At 34.6% G+C, this 21,367-nt stretch overlaps 1 protein-coding gene across 1 annotated transcript in view; it reads right to left on the reverse strand.

The window, feature by feature from the left end:
• The window catches only part of MMP16 (matrix metallopeptidase 16), a 283,636-nt gene that overhangs the window by 118,202 nt on the left and 144,067 nt on the right, over window positions 1–21,367 (reverse strand). Inside the window, exons 3-4 of the mRNA XM_007084324.3 lie at window positions 15,254–15,376; window positions 1,620–1,924 (exon numbers count right to left, since the gene is read on the reverse strand). Of these exons, the coding sequence (XP_007084386.1) occupies window positions 1,620–1,924; window positions 15,254–15,376 (428 nt within the window). The remainder of the gene's footprint in view (window positions 1–1,619; window positions 1,925–15,253; window positions 15,377–21,367) is intronic.

The following is a 21,367-nucleotide window of genomic DNA, read 5'->3' on the forward strand; positions in this document are numbered from 1 at the left end:
TCTTAAAAATGAAGTAATAATTTAATATAGTCAATATACCTATTAAAAACAATGCCAAAGGTCACTTTGTGTAACACTAGATATTTTATTTTCTTTTGTAAGACAGGAAGAGTTATTTATCATATTTTCTTTCTTTGAAAATCGATGCTATTGTAAATTTAACTCACCTTAATTCATGCTATCCATAATATGTTTGAATCCTGCATATTCTCAAAATGCAAGGCTGTTACGCTAATCCAGCTAACTAAACTTTCTGGTGAACTAACAAAGCTTAATTTGATGGCTGGGCTTAACTCATCAAGAGGGAATTAAGAATTTTATTAGCTGATTAGCTGCCATTAAAACAATGCATGCTGTATCTTTTTTAAAATTTTTTATGTTTTTTATTTTATTTTTGAGAGAGGGGGGTGGGGAGGGGCAGAGAGAGAGAGGGAGAGGGAGACACAGGACCTGAAGCAGGCTCCACGCTCTGAGCTGTCAGCACAGAGCCCGACACGGGGCTCGAACTCACAAACCATGAGATCATGACCTAAGCCGAAGTCGGCACTCAACTGACTGAGCCACCCAGGTGCCCCTACATGCTGTATTTTCAACAGCATTCTACTACTGTGAGAAAGAAAAACATTTAAGTTTTGGTTATAAGAATTCCAAGACATGGCTGCTTATGAATCTTATAAATCTAGGATCCTATAATTATATGAATATTTTTGAAACATAAAATTAAAGTATGGATTATTGTCTAGGAAGAAACACAGACTTCTTATCTGAAGTAGCTTTCCTTTTAGTTATCAAGTTATTTTAAATTTTTTTTGCACATGAGAATAATTATAAAGATTAGAAAACTGATAGACTTGTTGGAATAGATTTGCAAAAAGTGGTTTTGATAAAAGTAAAGATATAATATAAAAATAATATATTATGTTGTCATATCATATTGGGAGACCACATATGGATATAGAGATGAAAGACAAGAAGCAACATTTTACAAACTCAAGAGGTGAAACAGAAAAGAGAATAACAGAAAAAATGGCAGAAACTATGCCACAAATGTCAATTAAGTTAAGTTTCCAGTGGAAACAGTGGACTAAAGTGTGGGAAAAAAATAGCAGAGTTTCCTTAAGCTGTTAAGTGACATTTTAGAGAAAACAAAATTCAGTCTGTTTACAGAACACAGTGTAAAGTTCTAATCTCCAAGCAACAGACCATATGAAAAACTAGCATTGTCTAATGACCCATACAAATTCTTATTCTAAAGTGTTATTAAAAAGGCTCACATAGTGTTTTATATTTTTAAAAATGAATTTAGAATTGACACCTTAAACATTGGTTAAATTGGGCACCAGGGTGGCTCAGTTGGTTAAGCTACTGACTCTCGATTTCAGCTCAGGTCATTATCTCACGGTTTCTGAGATCATGCCTGGTGACAAGGTCTGTGCTGATAGGTCTCCTCCTACTTGGGATTCTCTTTGCACCACCATTCCGCCCATACCCCCCCGCTTGCACTCTCTCTCAAAATAAATAAACATTAAAAAAAGTTTGTAAATCAGTCAATTACTTGGGCATTCCAAAAACAAAAATAAAAAGAGAAATATTTGCAATGAAAAAAGCCATGCACTTACCATCATGATTAGGATTTCCTAGTGTCCATGGCTCATCTGAGTCAAAATGAGTATCTCCCCCAATTCCTGGTCCAGGGAAGTAGGCATGTGCCAAAAACCCTCCCTCTCCATCAAAGGGAGAACTGTCTCCATGAAAACCAGAGGCGAAAATGATGGTTATATCCACATCGCGTTTGCCATTTTCTAATTCACTGTAAGGAACTTCTTCAAATGTCAGAGGAGTCACATTCTGCCACACATCAAAGGCACGGCGAATAGCTTTCCGGGTTTCAGGGTCTCCAACTTTTGGAGTGACGTTCTTTATACTGAAATTTAGAGAAGAGAATAATGAGTATGGCTTTTTAATATATAGTTCAACTTATTACAGATTTCAATGTATTCAGTTGAGTAAAATACTAGAAAAACAGTCATATTAAATAAGAAAAAAATTAATCAATGTCTCATGTCTTTATAGCTAGATTTCACCACACTGAAGTCGTTTAATTCTCAATAATATAGTATTCATCCACCAAGGCGACGAGTTAGAAGTTCTTCTCTGCAGAATGCTTAACGGGGGAGTAATTAGATCGATCAGTCACTTTGCCTCCTGAACAACAGAAAGGCAGCTTTGCCAAATGACCAAACAGGTGCAACAGTTTCGAGCTGAAATTAAAAATTCAATTTCTTTCTGGCTATCATTACTTTTAAGGGCACATCATGGTGTGCACACATGTTACTTCCAAACAATGTCCTTATGTTATTTTTTTATCTACAAACACCAATTCAGCAGATGCAAAGTTATTTCTTAGTTTTTAAAGGAAAGGTTATTACAGTTTCTATTGTTTTCTTATAGTACATTAATTCTTTCTAATTATAAAAAGCAATGTGAAGCACTGGGTGTTGTATGGAAACCAATTTGACAATAAACTTCATATATTGAAAAAAATAATTAGATATGATAAGAAAATAAAAAGCAATGTGAGTGAATAGCTTTTTAATACAAATATTTAACAATTATATTAATTTAAAGAAATAACTTGGACATTAATTTTTTTAACGCTTATTCATTTTTGAGAGAGAGAACAGAGCATGATCTGGGGAGGGGCAGAGAGAGAGGGAGACAGAATCCAAAGCAGACTATAGGCTTTGAGCCATCAGCACAGAGCCCGACATGGGGCTCGAACTCACTGACCACTAGATCATGACCTGAGCAGAAGCTGGATGCTTAACCAACTGAGACACCCAGGCACCCCAGTAACTTGGACATTATTTAGTCTACTTTTCTTGAGTCTAATAACAAATGGATACTTCAATCAACAATCCATGAGTCCATATATTTAAACGAAAAAAACCTTAATACATAAAAGAGACTATAATATTTAGGTAAATGTTTATTGCAATGCAGTAATAAAAGAGAGCTGAAGGCTAAACATTTACAATGATATGGCAGTAGTAAAATTATGGTGTCTCTATTATATATCATAATATACATAGGACTCAAAGTTATTTTTTTCTACTTTAAGGCTATTTAGCAGCATAGAAAAAAATTAAGATATACTTTCTGGTGGAAAATAATATACAGATTATATTTTTAGCTCACTTGTAGGTATGTCTCAATAATTACAAATGTGAGGCAGGTATCACACTTTTACGACACATTCTTTGAAAGAACACACTACATATATGGCTACTGTTCTATGTGCCAGAGATACAGCTTTGAAGAAGAGTCTGCTTCAGTGATAAGAGATAAACAAACAAACAAACAAAAAAACCCAACAACATCAAAAAGATAATTACAGATGGTAGCAAGTGAAGGTTGAGGAGGTGAGGTCAGGTCAGTAGATAATAAATGGGAATTCAATGACTTGCTTAGCGAGCACACAGTTTCCAGCCACAAGGAATAGTGAGCAGCCCCCACACATTTGGCCAGTTCAAAGAACAGGAGTGCTCTGTGAATTGGTGTAAAATGAACACTCAGGACAGTGGTATGAGATGAAAGAAAACTGGCAGGAAATGGGTTATATTCTGTGAAAGGAGAAGCAGAGAAGTATCCTGGTATTATTCTAGTTAACAAAGACCACTATGTCTAATGGAAAATGGATAAGAAGACAAGAATGGAAGCAAGGCAACATTTCAGAAGTTCAAGCAAAGGAATACAGAACATTGTACTAGAATGGTAGTCATGGAGATAGGAAGAATTACACTATTTCAGTGAAAGTTCTGAGAGTACTGTTAGTGGGAATTGGTGTTTTATTCAGCGTGTAATGAAGAAATTATTATTATTTTTTTTTTAAATTTTTTAACGTTTATTTATTTTTGAGACAGAGAGAGACAGAGCATGAACGGGGGAGGGGCAGAGAGAGGGAAACACAGAATCTGAAACAGGCTCCAGGGTCTGAGCTGTCAGCACAGAGCCCGATGCGGGGCTCGAACTCACGAACCGTGAGATCATGACCTGAGCCGAAGTCGGATGCTTAACCGACTGAGCCACCCAGGCGCCCCTATTTTGTTTTAAAAAAGAAAAAAAAACATTAGTATGATATGTACATAAGTACATAATGGTTCTGAGAAAAATGAAGCTACATAGTAAAGAATAATAAATGTGAAGTGTCCTTTGGATTTGTAAACACATCACTGTGTTTTTCAAAGCTATGCCCTGATTGGCGTCCAAAATATACTGAACCACAATATTTGTGATGCCACTAACAAATACAAGACACATGAGTGCACTTCAAAGTTAGAGTTCTGAACAATGCACAAACAAAAAAAAATTTTTGGAATTTTTATGCCATTGAGATGTAGTTTGTACTTACTAATAATTGAAATAAGAATAAACACAGAGATATATGGTATCAACAATAATAAGACTGTTATCCTTAGTAGTTCTAACGATGCTCAAAATTATTAAGATATATATTTGCAAAACAAAAAATGCTATACAATGAAGGTTATGCTTGAAAAACCTAATAAAGCTAATTTAATTTTAAAGTGTTTTTACTTTGCTTTTCTGTGAATAGAATAGTTATAATGAACATACTTTTTTGTTTTTTGGTCTTTTTAAATATTTATTTTGAGAGAGAGAGAGAGAGAGAGAGAAAGAAAGAGAGAGAATGTGTGTGTGTGTGTGTGTGTGTGTGTGTGTGCGCGCACAAGTCAGGGAGGGGCAGAGACAGAGGAAGAGAGAGAATCCCAAGCAGTCTCTGCACTATCAAAACAGGGCCCAATGTGGAGCTCCAACTCGGGAACTGTGAACTCACGACCCGATCTCAAGTCGGAGACTCAACCGACTGAGCCACCCAGGCGCCCCGAACATATTTTTCATTCTAATAAGACAACTGATTTCATTTTTTGGAAGGCTTTATCAGTTTTTTTCATTATGCCATTTCACGGAGTCTTTTAAACTTTCATGTTGCTAAATTTTGAAACTTTTACCTAAAAAAATTAATAAATGTTATCTTTAATGACCATGCCTTATAAAATCCTATAATAAAACTGATCAAATGGGCATTTTTTGACCTCTTTATTCATCACAACAATTGGTAGTGAAACATGTCAACTGACTTATAAGATAACTGTGTCAAGTCAGGATTCCCTAGCTTTAACTGCACTGAATCCATGCCAATTCATTTAATAACAATTCTACATACTAATCATGGAGTATTTCCCTTCAGTGTTTTCACAGAGTAATAAATCTTTTCCAAAGTTAGAGCATTATTTTATCTCTAATATGAAAATAAGAAAAAAAACCTATATATTTTGGTATTTGTATTGTGTATTAAAAGAAACTTGTACTCTGCCTTATATTTCTCAATAGAAACATAAATCTTACAATGATAAGTCAGATGTTAAGTTTACTATATTTCCTTTAGGATAATTTTTTTAAAAGTGTGAGAATTTGATATTCAGAGAAATAGCAAATTTCGAGAAAATGAGGTCTTTACTAACAAAACCCTACTGAAAAATGTATGTGTGTTTTCTTTATTGATGACACTGTAGGAATTATTTTGCTTCATTAGTTCTATAAAATAGATAAATGTAAACTGTAAAAATATAAAACATTTGTTCTTTTGAATAGATGTTATAAGAAATGTGAAACAAAGCCCTTGCGAAAGGTTTTTTGCCTTTCAAATGAAGTAAACTGTGTAATTAGTTACTTGAGTGGCACAGTAAATATTACCCAGTGCCTAAAGATGACCATGAAAAGTCAGGATTATCTAGTTTTTTTTTTTTTTACTTTTTTAACGTTTATTTATTTTTGAGACTGAGAGAGACAAAGCATGAATGGGGGAGGGGCAGAGAGAGAGAGGGAGACACAGAATCCAAAACAGGTTCCAGGCTCTGAGATGTCAGCACAGAGCTTTATGCAGGGCTCAAACTCCCCGACCATAAGATCCTGACCTGAGCCGAAGTCAGCACTTAACTGACTGAGCCACCCACAGGCTCCTCAAGGATTCTCTAGTTTTAACATCACTGGATCCATACCAATTTAATTAATAACAACTCTACATATTAGTAATTATTTCCCCTTTAAATTTTGAGAGTGATAAACCTTTTTCAAAGTTAGGGTAATGTTTTATCTCTAATTTTGAAATAAATAAAACTGAATACTTCAGCATCTAGTTAAGTTACAGAAGTTGTGTGTGCGTGTGTACTTATGTCAAAATTATTTTTATATGGACAAAGCTAAATAGCCTTTAGTCAATTCAACAGACAAAAATTAGTTGGTCAGAAAAGCATACTAACATTTTATGAAAAATGATTAGCAACTAAATGGAATGTATTGTAACTGAGAAAGTAGATAATTGCTAGGAGTATAACAGAGTAAAAATAATCAACATAATTGACATAGTTAAATTATTGTCAGATCCATATCCAGAATGTATTATGATATTCTATCAAGAGAGAACTAAATAGACTAATTTACTTTCATTCATATAATGTTTGTATCTTGATGCAGCTTTACTTTAAGTAGAAGAAATGGTTAGAGAATAGAGACTGAATATGGAGTCTCTCCCTCTAGAAAAGCTTACATTAAATATTTTGCTATTTCCCAAGACACTAGTTTCTCAGGCAAGGCAGACTAAAGTACGTATACTTCGGGTTTTATTAAATAGTGTCTGTTACACAGCCTGTCATGTATCCTCTAGACACACAACCTGAATTCTCTATGAAGTCAAGAGCATCATCAAATTCAGTGACCTCATTGGGTTTAAAGAGAATAATGACAAATGTTTCTGGGGAGGAACTGATTATTGCTCAAAACTTTTAGGTTTCTTTTCTCTGCATATATTATTAAAGTAAAACAATAACTTCTAGTGTGTAACTTCAGGAGTCACAAAAACATGTATTTAAAATCAAGGTTAACTAAAGGAGAAAATACAAAGAGAGTCAATACTAATTAATATAACATAATAGTATCACATTAATTATTATGAATCCTTGTTAATATAACACAATTTAAAAAACAGCTGGATCTGGCAGTTTAAGAACCTACTCCTGGGACACTTACTACATAAAATATTATTTTGGAGTTTAGATTTTATGAAGAAAAAGAATTTAGGCTACGCATATATTATACCATATTTAATAAACTTGGGAAATAATATTGATAAAATATTGATAAATAAATAAATAAATAAATATAAAATATTGATAAAAATAAGGTTATTCATTAAATTCCTATTATTGTTTTGAATAAAACACACAATTCATTAATTTATTCAACAACTATGTAATGAGAGCATTATACACAGCAGCCACTCTAGGTTCTAGGGAGCATAACATGGATATGGTCTCTGATGTAATAAATGCTGTAAGGTCTTGATGTCACATAAAATATACTATTTTGCAATTATTCACTTAAATACCTGTCTCCCACATTCAACTATGTGTTCCATGAGAGCGGGGGTCTTACTTAACTCATCTATTGCCAGTGCTGTCACATAATGCTGTTCAATAACCACTTATTGAATGAACAACACTTAAGTACCCAAGAAGCAAAATGTGCCAAAAGAAAATTGATCATAAAGATGCAAGTAAGACATGAATGGCTACCAGTATTTATATGACAATTATTACCAGCATGTAAATTATGCATCAGCCAAAGTTACATAGACCTCTAAGAATACTTATGTGATCCTCTGGTACGATCGCAGAAGTTCCCATTTCTAGGTATCCTGCACTGAGGTCATTAAAGTGGAAAGCCTGGGAGCCTAGACATTCCCTTTAAGTGACATAATTATAGAAGGCTGTTTCCAATTCCACATTTTAAAGATAGGAAGAGATTTTAAAGTTATATAATCTAACTTTCCAACCATTCCACAAATGGTCTCAAATTTCCCTGACAAGTGAATAAGTTGTTTGGTTTATATGCTTCTGATGATGAAGACTTAGGATGAATGATTTAATTTTCCAACAGCTCAAAATATTAGGTTCTTCCGAAAGCCTTTAAGTATTTGAAAATAACTGGAATTTTCTCCTTTAAATAATTTTTTCCATCATCTTGAGAATCCTTGGCTCTAATATTGAGCTCTTTCTCATGCAGCCTGTTTTCAAGATCTCTTAGCATTTTGATTTCCTTTTTAAAGGTGTACTTTAATTTGTCAAGAAGCAGCTGGAAATGTGGTGGACCGAAGAGAAAAAGGATACATCAGGTAAAGGTTGGCCAGCAAAGCAAAGAGAAAAATTGGCATCATCACTGCTTTGGACACTTTGCTTTCTATCAATCTAATCTGTTCATTTCAATTCTTTTTTGAGCCATATGATGCTGTTGGCTCATAACGAGTTTGCCATCAAATAAAACCTAGTTCAACCACCCCCACTCCAACTGCTGGCTGCATTCTGTAAGGGCACATTTCAACTATCCTTTTAAAGAGTAATTTTTTTTCCCTCAATAGAATATCTTGTATTTATTTTTCTAAATATAGTAATAAAAGTAGTAGTAAATGTTTATACAGTACTTACTTTACACAAGGCAACTTAACACCCTACATATACTAACTTTAAAATTTAAAATCCTTAGCTCTTGCCCTCAACTTTCTGTAATTCTATTAAAATACTCTCAACAATTTCTGTTGTCTGGTGAATTAAAACAAGTTAAGACGGAGCGCCAGGCTGGCTTAGTCAGTTGAGCAACTGACTCTTGGATTTCAGCTCAGGTCATGATCTCACTGTGAGTTTGAGCCCTGTGTCGGACTCTACACTGACAGCGTGGAGCCTGCTTGGGATTCTCTCTCTCTCTCACTCTCTCTCTCTGTCTCTCCGTTGCTCACTTGTGTGCATGCACTCTCTCTCCATCAAAATAAATAAACTTAAAAAAAAAGTTAAGATGATAGTTGGCATTTCCTAAGCACTATGTTTCAAGCACTGTCCTGAAGTGGGTTCTTCTGTTTGTTTGTCTGTTTTTTTGGGAGTTTTCCCCACCATCATCTGACTTAATTATCTCCTAGGTTTTATGATGTGGGTAGTGTTACAATACTCATTTTGCACACAGGGAGAATGAAACTTAGAAGATAAAGTAGCTTGATTCTGGTCTTACAGGTAGCAAGCCAGAGCCAGGATTCAAATCTAGATCTTTCTTACTCCAAAATAGAACTCATAACCACATGATGAGTTTATCAATAACCTAGAAGTTTACAGGGATAGACACATAATTATTTTAGTATTCAAAACTGGCTGACACAGTTGTCAGTATAGGGACATAGCATAAACGGAATTATGATTAGTTCTTAACATGATGGCTCTTAAGTTTCTTTCTTTCTTTTTTTCTTAAACCAATGGTGTAAGTCAGTACCTAAGTACGCACAGACAGTAAACAGGTACACTGTTAAGTTTGGAAATGAGATGAGAAAAAGGACACTACTTGAAATGAAAGCAATAAATACCAGTAGGCAGAGTTGTGTGTTTTGTAGTTCTAAAGTTGATTATGCACATTAATCCAATTAATATTTACTAATTTTATATGGTCTGGGGTAAGAATCTTATTTCATTGTTTTCCATATGGGTAACAACTTATTACAGAAAAACTTAACAAGTAAAATAGCCCGTTCTTTCCCTAATGATCTACAAGGTCTTCTCTGACATAAATAAATTGAAGCCACAACCCCCAATTATATTTATAGATAGGGCCTTTAAAGAGGTAATTAAGGTTAAATGAAGTCACAAGATGGGGTCCTAATTTGGTTTGACTGGCATCCTTGTAAGAAAAGAAAAAAAACCAAAAAACAAAAAACAAAACAAAAAAATAGCAGAAATCTCCTTGTCTCTCCACACATGCACAGGAGAGGTAAGAGGAGGACACAATGAGAAGGTGGCTGTCTGAAAGCCAGAAAGAGAAACTTCACCAAAACTAACCTCGACAGCATGTTAATCTTGGACTTCCAGGCTCCAAATTTGGGGAAATTAAATTTCTGTTGCTTAAACTATCCAGGCTGTGGTATTTTGTGATGGCAGCCTGAGCAGACTAACACAGATTTAATGGACCAACTCCTTTGAAAAACACAATCTGTAAAAACTTACACAAAGAGAAACAGATAATCTGAACAGGACTACATCTATTACGCAGACTTAATAAAAAAATTAATAACCTTAAAAACATGAAAAAAAAGAACGAGGCCCAAATGGTTGTATTGGGTCTATTAAACATTTTGTTAGAAGTCATACCAATTCTCTACAATCTCTTCCAGAAAACTGAAGTAGAGGAACACTTTCTAACCCATTCCATGAGGCTAGTACTCATGGAGTTAAGTAACCCAGATAAAGACTTTACAAGACAGAAAAACTACATATCAGTGTTACTCATGAACATATGTGTAAAAATCCTCAACAAAAAATTAGCAAATCAAATCCAACAATGTGTAAGAAGAATTATTCACTATGACAAAGTGGGATTTACCCTACAGGCATGAGAAGCTGGTTCCACTGAAAATCACTTAATGTAATCCTTCACATTAAAAGGCTAAAGAAAAATCATATGATCATATCAATAGGTGCAGAAAAAGCAAAGAAAAGCAGTTCATAAAATCCAACACTCATTTATAATAAAAACTTCCAGCAAACTAGGAATAGAGGGAACTTCTTCAATTTGATAAACATCTAGAAAAAAGCTTACAGCTAACATCATACTTACTGATAAGGAACTAGATGCTTTTCTCCTAAAGACTGGGGAAAAGGCAATCATGTTTGCCTTCAGCACTCCTTGTCAACATTAGACTGACAGTCTCAGTTTTAAGACAAGAAAAGGAAATAAAAGACACACCGATTGGGAAGGAAAAATATAACTCTTTTTTTTCACGTGATATTATTCTCTGTATAAAATATCAAAGAATTAACAAAGTAATCCTGGACTAATGAGTGATTATAGCAAAATTGGAAGATACAAAGCTAGTATACAAAAGCCAATTGTTTTCCTATATATCAGTTACAAACATTTGGAATTTGCAATTAAAAACACAATACTGTAAACAGTACCAAAAATAAAAGGAATATTTAGGACTAAATCTATTAAAATATATGACTATGGTCTGAATATTTATCTCCCCTATAATTCATATATTAAAATCCTAACCCCCCAAAAAAAACCCAAAAAAAAACCCCCAAACCCCCTGGTAATAGAAGATGAGACCTTTGGGAGGTGCTTGAGGTCATGAGGGTGGTGCCTTCATAAATGGGATCAGTATCCCACAGAGATCTTAGCCCTTTTTGCCATGTGAAGATACATGTGAAGTCTGTGACTCACCCAACCATACTGACTCCTTGATCTCAAACTTCCAGTCTCCAGAACTGTGAGCTGTAATTTTCTGCTGCTTATAAGCCATTCAATCTATGGTATGTTGTTATAGGCTCTCACTTGGACTACAGTTTATGCCTAAGATCTATATGAGTAAAAGTAAAAACAAACAAACAAACAAACAAAAACCTAACTGGGATTAAAGAAATCAAAGACCTAAATAAATGATGAGAGTTTCATGTTCATGAATATTAAGACTCGATGGTGTTAAGATATTAGTTCTTCCCAAATGATCTGTAGATTCAACACCATCACAATCAAAACCCTACCAATTTCTTTTGAAGGAACAGGCAAACTAATTCTAAACTTTGTATGGAAGAGTAAGAGACCCCAAAACACAAAACTGAAGAAGAATAAAGTCAGAAGACTGGCACTATCTGATATCAAGACTTAGTATAAAACTTCAGTAATCAAGACAGTGTGATATTGGTTTACAAATAAAAAGAAAGGACAGTGAAACAGAATAAAGAGCCTAGAAATTGACCCACACATATAAGTCAACTGATCTTTGGCAAAGAGCAAAGGCAATGAAGAAAAAAATGGTCTTTTCATCACACGGTGCTGGAACTGAACTTCCACATGCACATAAAGTGAATCTAGACACTGACTTTACACTTTTAATAAAACCTAACTCAAAATTGATCATAGACCTAATTGAAAATGCAAAATTATTAAACTTTTAGAAGATAACATAGAAGGAAAACTAAGTGATCCTGGGTTTGGAAATTATATTTATTTATTTATTTAGTTAGTTAGTTAGTTTTTATTTGTTTTTGAGAGACAGAGAGAGAGAGAGAGAGAGAGAGAGAGAGAGACAGAGTGTGAGTGGGGGAGGGGCAGAGAGAGAGGGAGACACAGAATCTGAAGCAGGTTCCAGGCTCTGAGCTGTCAGCACAGCCCGACGCAGGGCTCAAACTCACAGACCAGGAGATCGTGACCTGAACCACAGTCAGATGCTTAATCAACTGAGCCACCCAGGTGCCCCTGGAAATGATATTTCTGATACAACACCAAAAGCACAATAAAAGAAAAAATAATTGATAAATTGGACTTTATTAAAATTAAAACTTTTGCTCTGCAAAAGACACTGTAAAAAGAATGAGAAGAAAGTCACAGACTAGGAGAACATACTGGAAAACATATCTGATAAAAGACTTGTATCTAAAATATATAAAGAACTCTTTTTAAAAAAAGCTCTTAAAACGGCAACTCAATTAAAAGTTAGTCAAAACAGGGCGTCTAGGTGGCTCAGTCGGTTGGGCTTCTGACTTTGCTTCAGGTCATGACCTCATGGTCTGTGAATTCGTGCTCCGTGTTGGGCTCTGTGCTGACAGCTCGGAGCCTGCTTCAGATTCTCTGTGTCCCCCTCTCTTTGCCCCTCCCCCACTGATGCTCTGTCTCTCTCAAAAATAAATAAATATTAAAAAGATTAAAAAAAAACAAAAACATTAGTCGAAAGATCCAAACAGACATCTCACCAAAGAAGACGTACAGATGGCAAATAGCATATGAAAATATAATCAGTATAATGTATCATTAGGGAATTGCAAATTAAAACAGCAATCAGATCCCACGATACATCTATTAGAATGGTTACAATCCAAAATACTGACAACAGTAAATGCTGGTGAGGTTGGAGAGCAACAGGAACTTTAAATTATTACCGGGAGTAATGCCAAGGATAAGGACAGTTCAGCAGTTTCTTACAAAACTAACTACGGTCTTACCATATCATTAGCGATTTATACTCCTGGGTACTTATCCAAATGAATTGAAAATCTTTGCCCACATAGAAACATGCCCATGAATTTTTATGCCATCCTTATTCATAACTGCTCCAAACTGTATGCAACCAATAAGGCTCCAATAGGTGAATGGGTAAACACACAGTGGCCCATCCATACACAGAATATTACTCAGTAAGGAAAGAAATGAGCCATCAAGGCATGAAACAAGATGGAGGAACCTTAAATGCACATCGCTAAGTGCAAGAAGGCAGTCTGAAATGGCTATATACGTATGGTATGGTTCCAACTCTATGACACTCCAGAAAAGCAAAATTACAAAGAAATTAGAACAATCAGTAGTTTCTAGGGGTTATGGAGGAGAAGAGGGATGATGAAGTATAACACAATATTTTTAGAATACAATATAATAGAATAAAACTATTCTGATGATACTGTAATGCTGCTTGACATCATGCATTTGTCAAACCCATAAAACTACAGCACAAAGAGTGCACCCTACCGTAAGTGTGCACCTTAGTTAGAATTAACATACCAACACTGGCACAGCTATTGTATCAAACAGATCCCACTAATGCAAGATCTTAATAGAAGGAGAAACTATGAGTGTTTACACGAGGTGGTGGTGGGCAATGTAGTATATGGGAACTACTTGTATTATCTGCTCAACGTTTTTGTAAACCTAAAATTTATCTAAACATGAAATGTATTATTTTTTAAGTTAACCATATTCTTTAGGTATTTCTGAAAATTGTCTAGGGTTTATTCAGTGCTTTCTATATAGGAAGTGAAATAAACTGTAACTAACAATAGTTTTATTTCTTTACAAATTCTTGTATCTTTTATTTCCTTACAACTTTAAGTAGCTGTGCAATGTTGTTAGATGCAGAGGTAGCAGGTATTTCTGTTCTTGTTGTCCCTTAAGGAACTCTTCTAACACTTCACATTTACTACATGGGCTTGACTTAAGACTGCTTCCTCCTTGATTTCTCTTATCTGCAGAAGTAACTGGAATAGGTTGCACAAAATTCTAGGAGCATGCTATCTGGGAGGATTAGCGAAAGAATATAAAATAACACTGAAAAGTGTTCTCAAAATAACTAAAATAAGTTCAAATGGCACAAACCAGATGTATTGGTAGAAAATCTATATACTGAGGCTTAAATTTTATCTTTAAGTGTACGAGAAGGGTTATTTATACAAAGAATGAGAATTATAAATGTCTTTCTTTTATTCGTGTAACTCCTGGCATCCTACCCTCCCCTTGAAGTGTCCTGCCCTTCCTTGCCCTTTAGTCTAACAAGTTCTTTCTCTTCCTGTGGTGGTTAGCTGAAAGGCCATTTCTTTAGGAAGACCTTTTCTGGCTTTCTAGAATGGGTTAGACGGCCCTGTTTTTATAAGTTTCTCTTCCTTCCCTTTCATAACAGGCATCACATTTATATGATTGATGAATTTATCCACAGGACTGCAAATTCCAAAAGAACGAATGGAGACCCGTGTTCTACTTATTTCTATAACCACAGGGCCTAGAATTGTTTTTGTTCAAACACAGACCCAATAGACAGTTGTTCAATGAATTAATGAATAACTAGAAACATCTCTGTTAGCAGCAATGGTCACTCCAGGATGGAAGACACTGGCATCCCTTCGGCGTCCTTCAGTAGAGACAAAACAAGAAACGATGATCCAACTGCACTGTTCCCAAAAAGATAGAAAGTAAAATGTTTGGACTGATACTAAAAGTTAATTAATAGAGTCAAAGACATTTTGCTTCAAAGACAATTATTTGTAAACTTTATTATTTGATTACTTTTTAGATTATGAATCCTTATTAAAGAATGTCAATGTGTAAAATATTCATCTCAGAGTTGCTCAGGATTTGGTACTTTCAAGAAGCTTGAAGACATAGTTTACAAAAAAGATCTAGAATTTAAGAAATGTTTACAAGGACTCCAAATGGCCAATTTATTCTCTTCTTGATTGCAGGTCTCAGTTCCCTATGTCAACATCATATTCCTATATGTTACCACGTGGTCAATGTGCATAAGATGGCCAACAAAATGTCAAAATAAATGGTTGTGAAAAAATGGAAAAAAACAGTAATTCCTCATTAGTTCTCATACCTGTAAGTGATGTGTTTGTGCTGCCACTTCTGTCCTGTTAATGCATATCGCTTTCGACGAATATTAAATTTGGAGCTACCTCTTGTCTGGTCAGGTACGCCACATCGAGGCTTCTTCATCCAGCTGCAAAAAGCAGGGTTTTCCGGTTAGTTACCAACAACTCTCATCATTCATTTCAAAAGGAAATCAGTTGGGAAGTTAACCAATGACAGTGATGATGAAAATGGGAAAACCTAAAGAAGAAAATTGTCAATTTTCATGCAGTTTGAACCCAAGTAGAAAGCATTATTTTTTCCCCTGAATGATCAAGAATCGTTGGTTTTGAACTCAGCTCTCTTAGATATTTTTTGTCTCTCTAATTTACTTTGAGCTTACTATAGACTGAAGTCCTCTTAAGCTTCTAACTAGAATCTGTTTTTAACAAGATCTGTGATCTTGGGCAAGTCATTAATCCCTAGTCTCATTCATAGAATGAGACTTTAAAAAACAAATTTTCACTAAGGTGTCTTCCAACTTGAACATTCAACAATTTTTAAAATCTATTAAATAACCCTAAATTTCAGGATTCAAGAAGGTATATGCTATTCTCTCTTCCAGCTTACATAGAAGTAAACTGTTTAAATAACATTTGCCTTTCTCGAATTTTTCTTTTTACTTTGCTCATTATCCCAATTTCTAAGCAACATCCATTTGCTTTAAATTAGTAATAACTAAATTCAATGATTAATTTTTTTTTCTGGATATGAGGTTTAATATCACACAAATAAGGTTTAACATAATTATCTTAGGAAAATGACATGCTTTTTGATTTACTAATTTTTTAACACTTATACAAGATACAGTTGTGTAACTTTTCTAAGAGTCTCTTTTTACCATTGTCCTGTTTTCTATGTAGTCTTGCTTCTTATCTAAAAAGAAAGATTATCATGATTTTGAGAAGTGTTTCTTTAGTGACTCAAAAAATGGCTTTACCATTCATTAACACATTTAATTTATCAATTGCAAAGCTAAAGCAGAGTTCACGGTGCTACATGCTTCAGCAAGTAGAAATGAGAAAAGAATCAATTTTCGTTGTATTTCACCAAATACTTTATCATTTCTATGCTCTTTAAATGGAAAATAATTGACTGGAGAGATGACTATCAAAAGATGTCCATTTGGGGAAAATGAAAGAATAGTTTACATGTTACATGGATAAATCAGCTAATCAGTGCTTATAATAATGACTTCATGCAACAATGAAATCATGACTTCTGCTTTTTAAGAAAGATGACAATTTTCCAGTAAGCACTGAAGAAAGTTTCCCTCTCTCTCTCTCTCTCTCTTTTTTTCCTAGTAATAATGTAGACATTGCAATTATCAGACTTCACAAATTCCATCCTAGTCTAAAATGCATTGTGGAGTTACTTCAGAAATCTCTCTTTCCCTTTATTAAAGTCTCCAAACTCCTAAGAGGTGATATGGCCCTTACGGATCAAACTCCGTAGAGTGGAGAATGGAGATCTTCTACTTTTAAATAATATTCCCAGAGCATTCCTAAACCAGTTTTTTTGAGACATATTTCACTAGCCTGTAAAACACTCAAGGGCAGGGCATCTGTATAATCCTGGTGCCTGGTACAAACCCCGGAATATAAAAGATATTCAATGAATAAATGGATAGGGAAACTTTGTAATTTTTAATGAAAAATTATTAATTTTTATTACATATTATAGGGCATAGATATAGATTTAACATGGAAATATTAAGCATTAATGGTGGGTTTAATATGATAAGTGGCTTTTATATATGGATATTTCATTAATTACACTCTCAGCAAAAATTATAATATTCCTAAGGCAGGTATTTATGCTTACTTATCTCACTGAAAGTACTAACAGAATAAACAATATATAATTATTAAATATGAGTAAATTTACCAAATGCGGGAAGTGGTTACATTTACATTTTGCTAAGAAAAATATTTAAGTTCTCACTCTGGGAAGAGAAATAATTTTGAAATGGATAAGGGGATAAAATTTCACAAAATGGTGTTACCTATTATCAGGATAAAATGTATTGTCAATGAGGATATATTGTTTAAAATTACTTTAGTAATCAATAAAATTAAAAGATGAAGTTAACAATTGAAAAGAAAATTAAATTTACTGATATAAATTTCCATTTTAAGTTATTCATATGTTGGATCTAGTAAAATTTTTCTCAGTGAAGCATTGCATCTTCCAAAGGATAGGGTTTTTATGGATGAGTATTAAATTTTTGTGCTGAAAGATATCTCTGCTGAATTCTTTATATGTTTCTTAGGCTTTTGCCCATTAAATATATATTTTTTCTTATGTTCCAACTACTAGTTACATTTATTTACTCATTCCATCCTTATTCATTCATCTTATAATATTTTTCAGCTTTCACAACATGTTATGAGATATAAAGAAAAAGTGTGGCTGAAAAGATAAACAAGGCAAAAGGCCCTTGTTGAGTTTACAGTCTATAGGAAGGACAACCATGATTAAAAAAAAAAATACTATATAACGGGTTAAGAGCTGTCACATCTCTTCCAAGATACCCTGTCATTATTTCTAATTTTACATGTAATAAAAAATTATAATTTTCTTACCCCAGATCTGTACCAATTCCTCTGATGCCTTATTTCAGCCAAAAGTCTTAACCTCCTTCTAATGCCCAAGCTAATACCTAGGTAATATCCACCACTGCTCTTTCCTCAGTCTCCTCTAATCAATCAGGAGGCTGTCTCTCTTGTTTCCAAATTTCTTTCTCTCTCGCTGTCTAAAAGCTTTCCTTCTTGCTCCTAAAGATAAATCTTTCCAGAGCACAGATGTTTTCTCTACATGCTCTGGGCAGGAAACACTTATATAGAAAGAATCTGATTCAGGCCTACTTAGGGAGGATACCCTGTCTCCCTACTTCCCAAGATCCATTCAGGTTACTAAAGAAGTAAACTTCTTTCTACCTTTCTATGTAGTGACGTCTGTCTGGAATAACTTTTTCTCTCTTTTCACACTGAGAATCCTAAACATCCTTCATTATGCAACTCATATAGGTACAGTTTACAATCGCAACACAGCATGGATTATACTCCGTATTCTGATTTGTGTCTCTATTGTCCGCCGTCCTGAGTCAGGGCAGAGAGCCAGGTATGGGGCCAATACCCAGTAAAGTCTCCAATAAGGAACATGAAGCAAATAGATTGAGTCTGCGTATCTTTTTTGCACATGGTGATCTCCCTACTATCCATGTTGCTTGAAGACTTTGTAACTCTTTCCAGGTCTGTGCCTTGAGCAAATGCTTACTGCATGGACATTGTGTACATACTTTTATATAAAACCAAATCATAAAGTAGATAACTTAAGTGTAAGAAATAAACATAAGAACAGGAATGATCTAATACCAATCAGTAATTTAATGCAAAGAAGTCCTAATAAAGGTTGGTCAGGTTGAGAACACTCTATGTTAACTTCATCAATATTTGTATCCAAATATTCTAGCAAAGAGATATTGGCAGGTATTATATATTAAAATTTGTAAAATCCCCAAATATGATTGAAGCACATCAAGCCACTGAATAAGACACACAGTATCTCAGCTAAATTGGTCTTCAGGTTTCTTATGTGACTCCAAACATTTAAATTATTCTTTAATCTCATAAGCAGTCAGGTTCTTTCTACTACAATTTTTAAAGTGCTTTGTGGATAAAAATAACGATTAACATTTAACAGTACTCACCAAGAAATTAAATGTCTAATACTAATGGTAAAATTGGCATGTTAATATTGTTATTCAGGTCGAGACTGGCACTGGGATTTATTTCTATATATCATGTACCATGTGTTAGTTGCATTCATATATGAATTTGATAAACCCCATAATAACATGAGAATGCAAAACTCTAAACCTACAAGTAGAACAGATTGGATTAATAGTTTCACGTAAGGTAACGGCTATATCACAAGAAAGAAACATGGGTTGAAGAGAGCCTATGTGTATGCAAACACACGTGCACACTATTTTCAAACAGTGCTTTTTTTGGTGAAAGTGCCATTGCTAAAACATACTTATTTTTTCTGTGTGTCAACACACAGCTCATACACATGTGCTTCATTACGGACTCATTTGCTAAAAATTTTAAGTTGGTATTCCAAAGCAAAGACATGAGAATGGGTACTGGGGGAGAGAGGGAGCCACAAGAAAGTTATTTGACACTTACAAGGTGTAAATAATAGTACCTCCTCAGTTTTCATAAATATAATATCGATTTTCAGTATTGATTTAATTGTTTAGAACCGAGAGCATTTTTCAATTAGTTGCATAGATCATTAATGGCTTTATTTAAATTAGCTTAACTTAAAAAGGAAAAATATCTAAAATCAGTGCTCTTGAAAGGAGTTATAGGGGCGCCTGGGTGGCTCAGTGGGTTGAGCACCTGACTCTTGATTTCAGCTCAGGTCATGATCCCAGGGTCGTGGGAATGAGCCCTGTGTCGGGCTCTGCAGCTGGGCATGGGGCCTGCTTAAGACTGTCTTCTCTCTCTTTCCCTCTGCCCCTCTCCCCTGCTTGCTGTCTCTTTCTCTCTGAAAGAAAGAAAAAAAGAAGGAAAGAAAGAAGGAAAGAAAGAAAGAAAAAAGAGAAAAAAAGAGAAAGGAAAAGAAAAAAGAAAAGAAAAGAAAAGAAAAGAAAAGAAAAGAAAAGAAAAGAAAAGAAAAGAAAAGAAGGAGCTATATTGTAAAAGTGAGGAGCAGAGATCCTAGAGCTAGACTGCTACGGTTCCTACCTTACCTCCACCAACTCACCTGCCCCGTGACATTGGTCAGACTACTGTCTCTATTTCTCCACTTCCTCATCTACAAACTGGAAGTGATAATATTATTGAGTAATTGTGAGGATTAAATTAGTTAAATCATGTAAAACACTTAGAACAGTGCCTGGCAAACAGTAACTGCTATGATTATTAACTTATAATAATTATTATTCTACAAATATCAGGAAGTGGCTGTACTCTTAGAAGCAACAGCAGTAGCAGTCAACTGATATCAACATGTTTCAGTTCGCCTTAACCTATGTGTTAACATACTTTGTTATTCAAAACAGGGATATCCTGGGGTTTCGATAATACAGATACCAACAGATACTTTATTTTATGAAAATAAAGTAGCCACAAACTTCTAAACAAATTTGTATATAGTAATAAGAGTCACTATATACGAGACAGTGTTCACTGCTTCACTGGTTTCAGTAATTTTTTTTCAATGAGTTGGGTATTCAAGTCACCCACATGACTTGAATATATAGGGCCACCCACATGACTCTGAATGATGCCTTCAAGTTTAATCCACACAACTGGTGGCCCTGTAGTGGGGCTGCAGGAAGATGGCACTTCAATAAAATACATGCAATTGGAATGGTGTCCCTTGGAGTAGGGATTTGTACCACACAGTGACTGTGCACACATATTTACTTTAACCATGAGAAGAGCAGCCACTCACAAAATTATATTTTGTGACTTACGAATTAGTAAGGTAAGAACAAGGTTCATCCGCGTCATATAGTTAACAGTTTTCGGTTCCGGGCTTTTCCATGTCGAATGAAAGGTAAGAGTAGCATCTACTATTTATAGTTGTCCTCAAAAGATCATTTTACATATTTTTAAATACGCTTATTTTTATTAGTTTATTTATTTAAAAAAAGTGTTTTTAATGCTTATTTATTTTTGAGAGAGAGCGACAGAGAGTGAACAGGGGAGGGGCAGAGAGCAAGGGAGACACACACTCCAAAACAGGTTCCAGGCTCTGAGCTGTCAGCACAGAGCCCGACGCAGGGCTTGAACTCAGAACTGAGATCATGACCTGAGCCGAAGTCAGGCACTTAATCAGACTGAGACACCCAGGCGCCCCTTATTTTCATTACTTTAAAAATCCTTAGATATTGTTTGTCCTCAGACAATCAAGTCCAGGAATTGTGAAGATTTTTTTAAAAGTAAATTAACTTAGGGTTCAAAATGTAGGTATGCTGATTTAGCTATCAACTATCCTTAGGGAGTTACCAAAAAAGGGATTGGTCCATCTTATAATGTTATACTGATTGAGTACCATTGTTATA

This window comes from Panthera tigris, chromosome F2 (genome assembly GCF_018350195.1).
Source record: "Panthera tigris isolate Pti1 chromosome F2, P.tigris_Pti1_mat1.1, whole genome shotgun sequence".
Classification (NCBI taxonomy): Eukaryota; Metazoa; Chordata; class Mammalia; order Carnivora; family Felidae; genus Panthera; species Panthera tigris.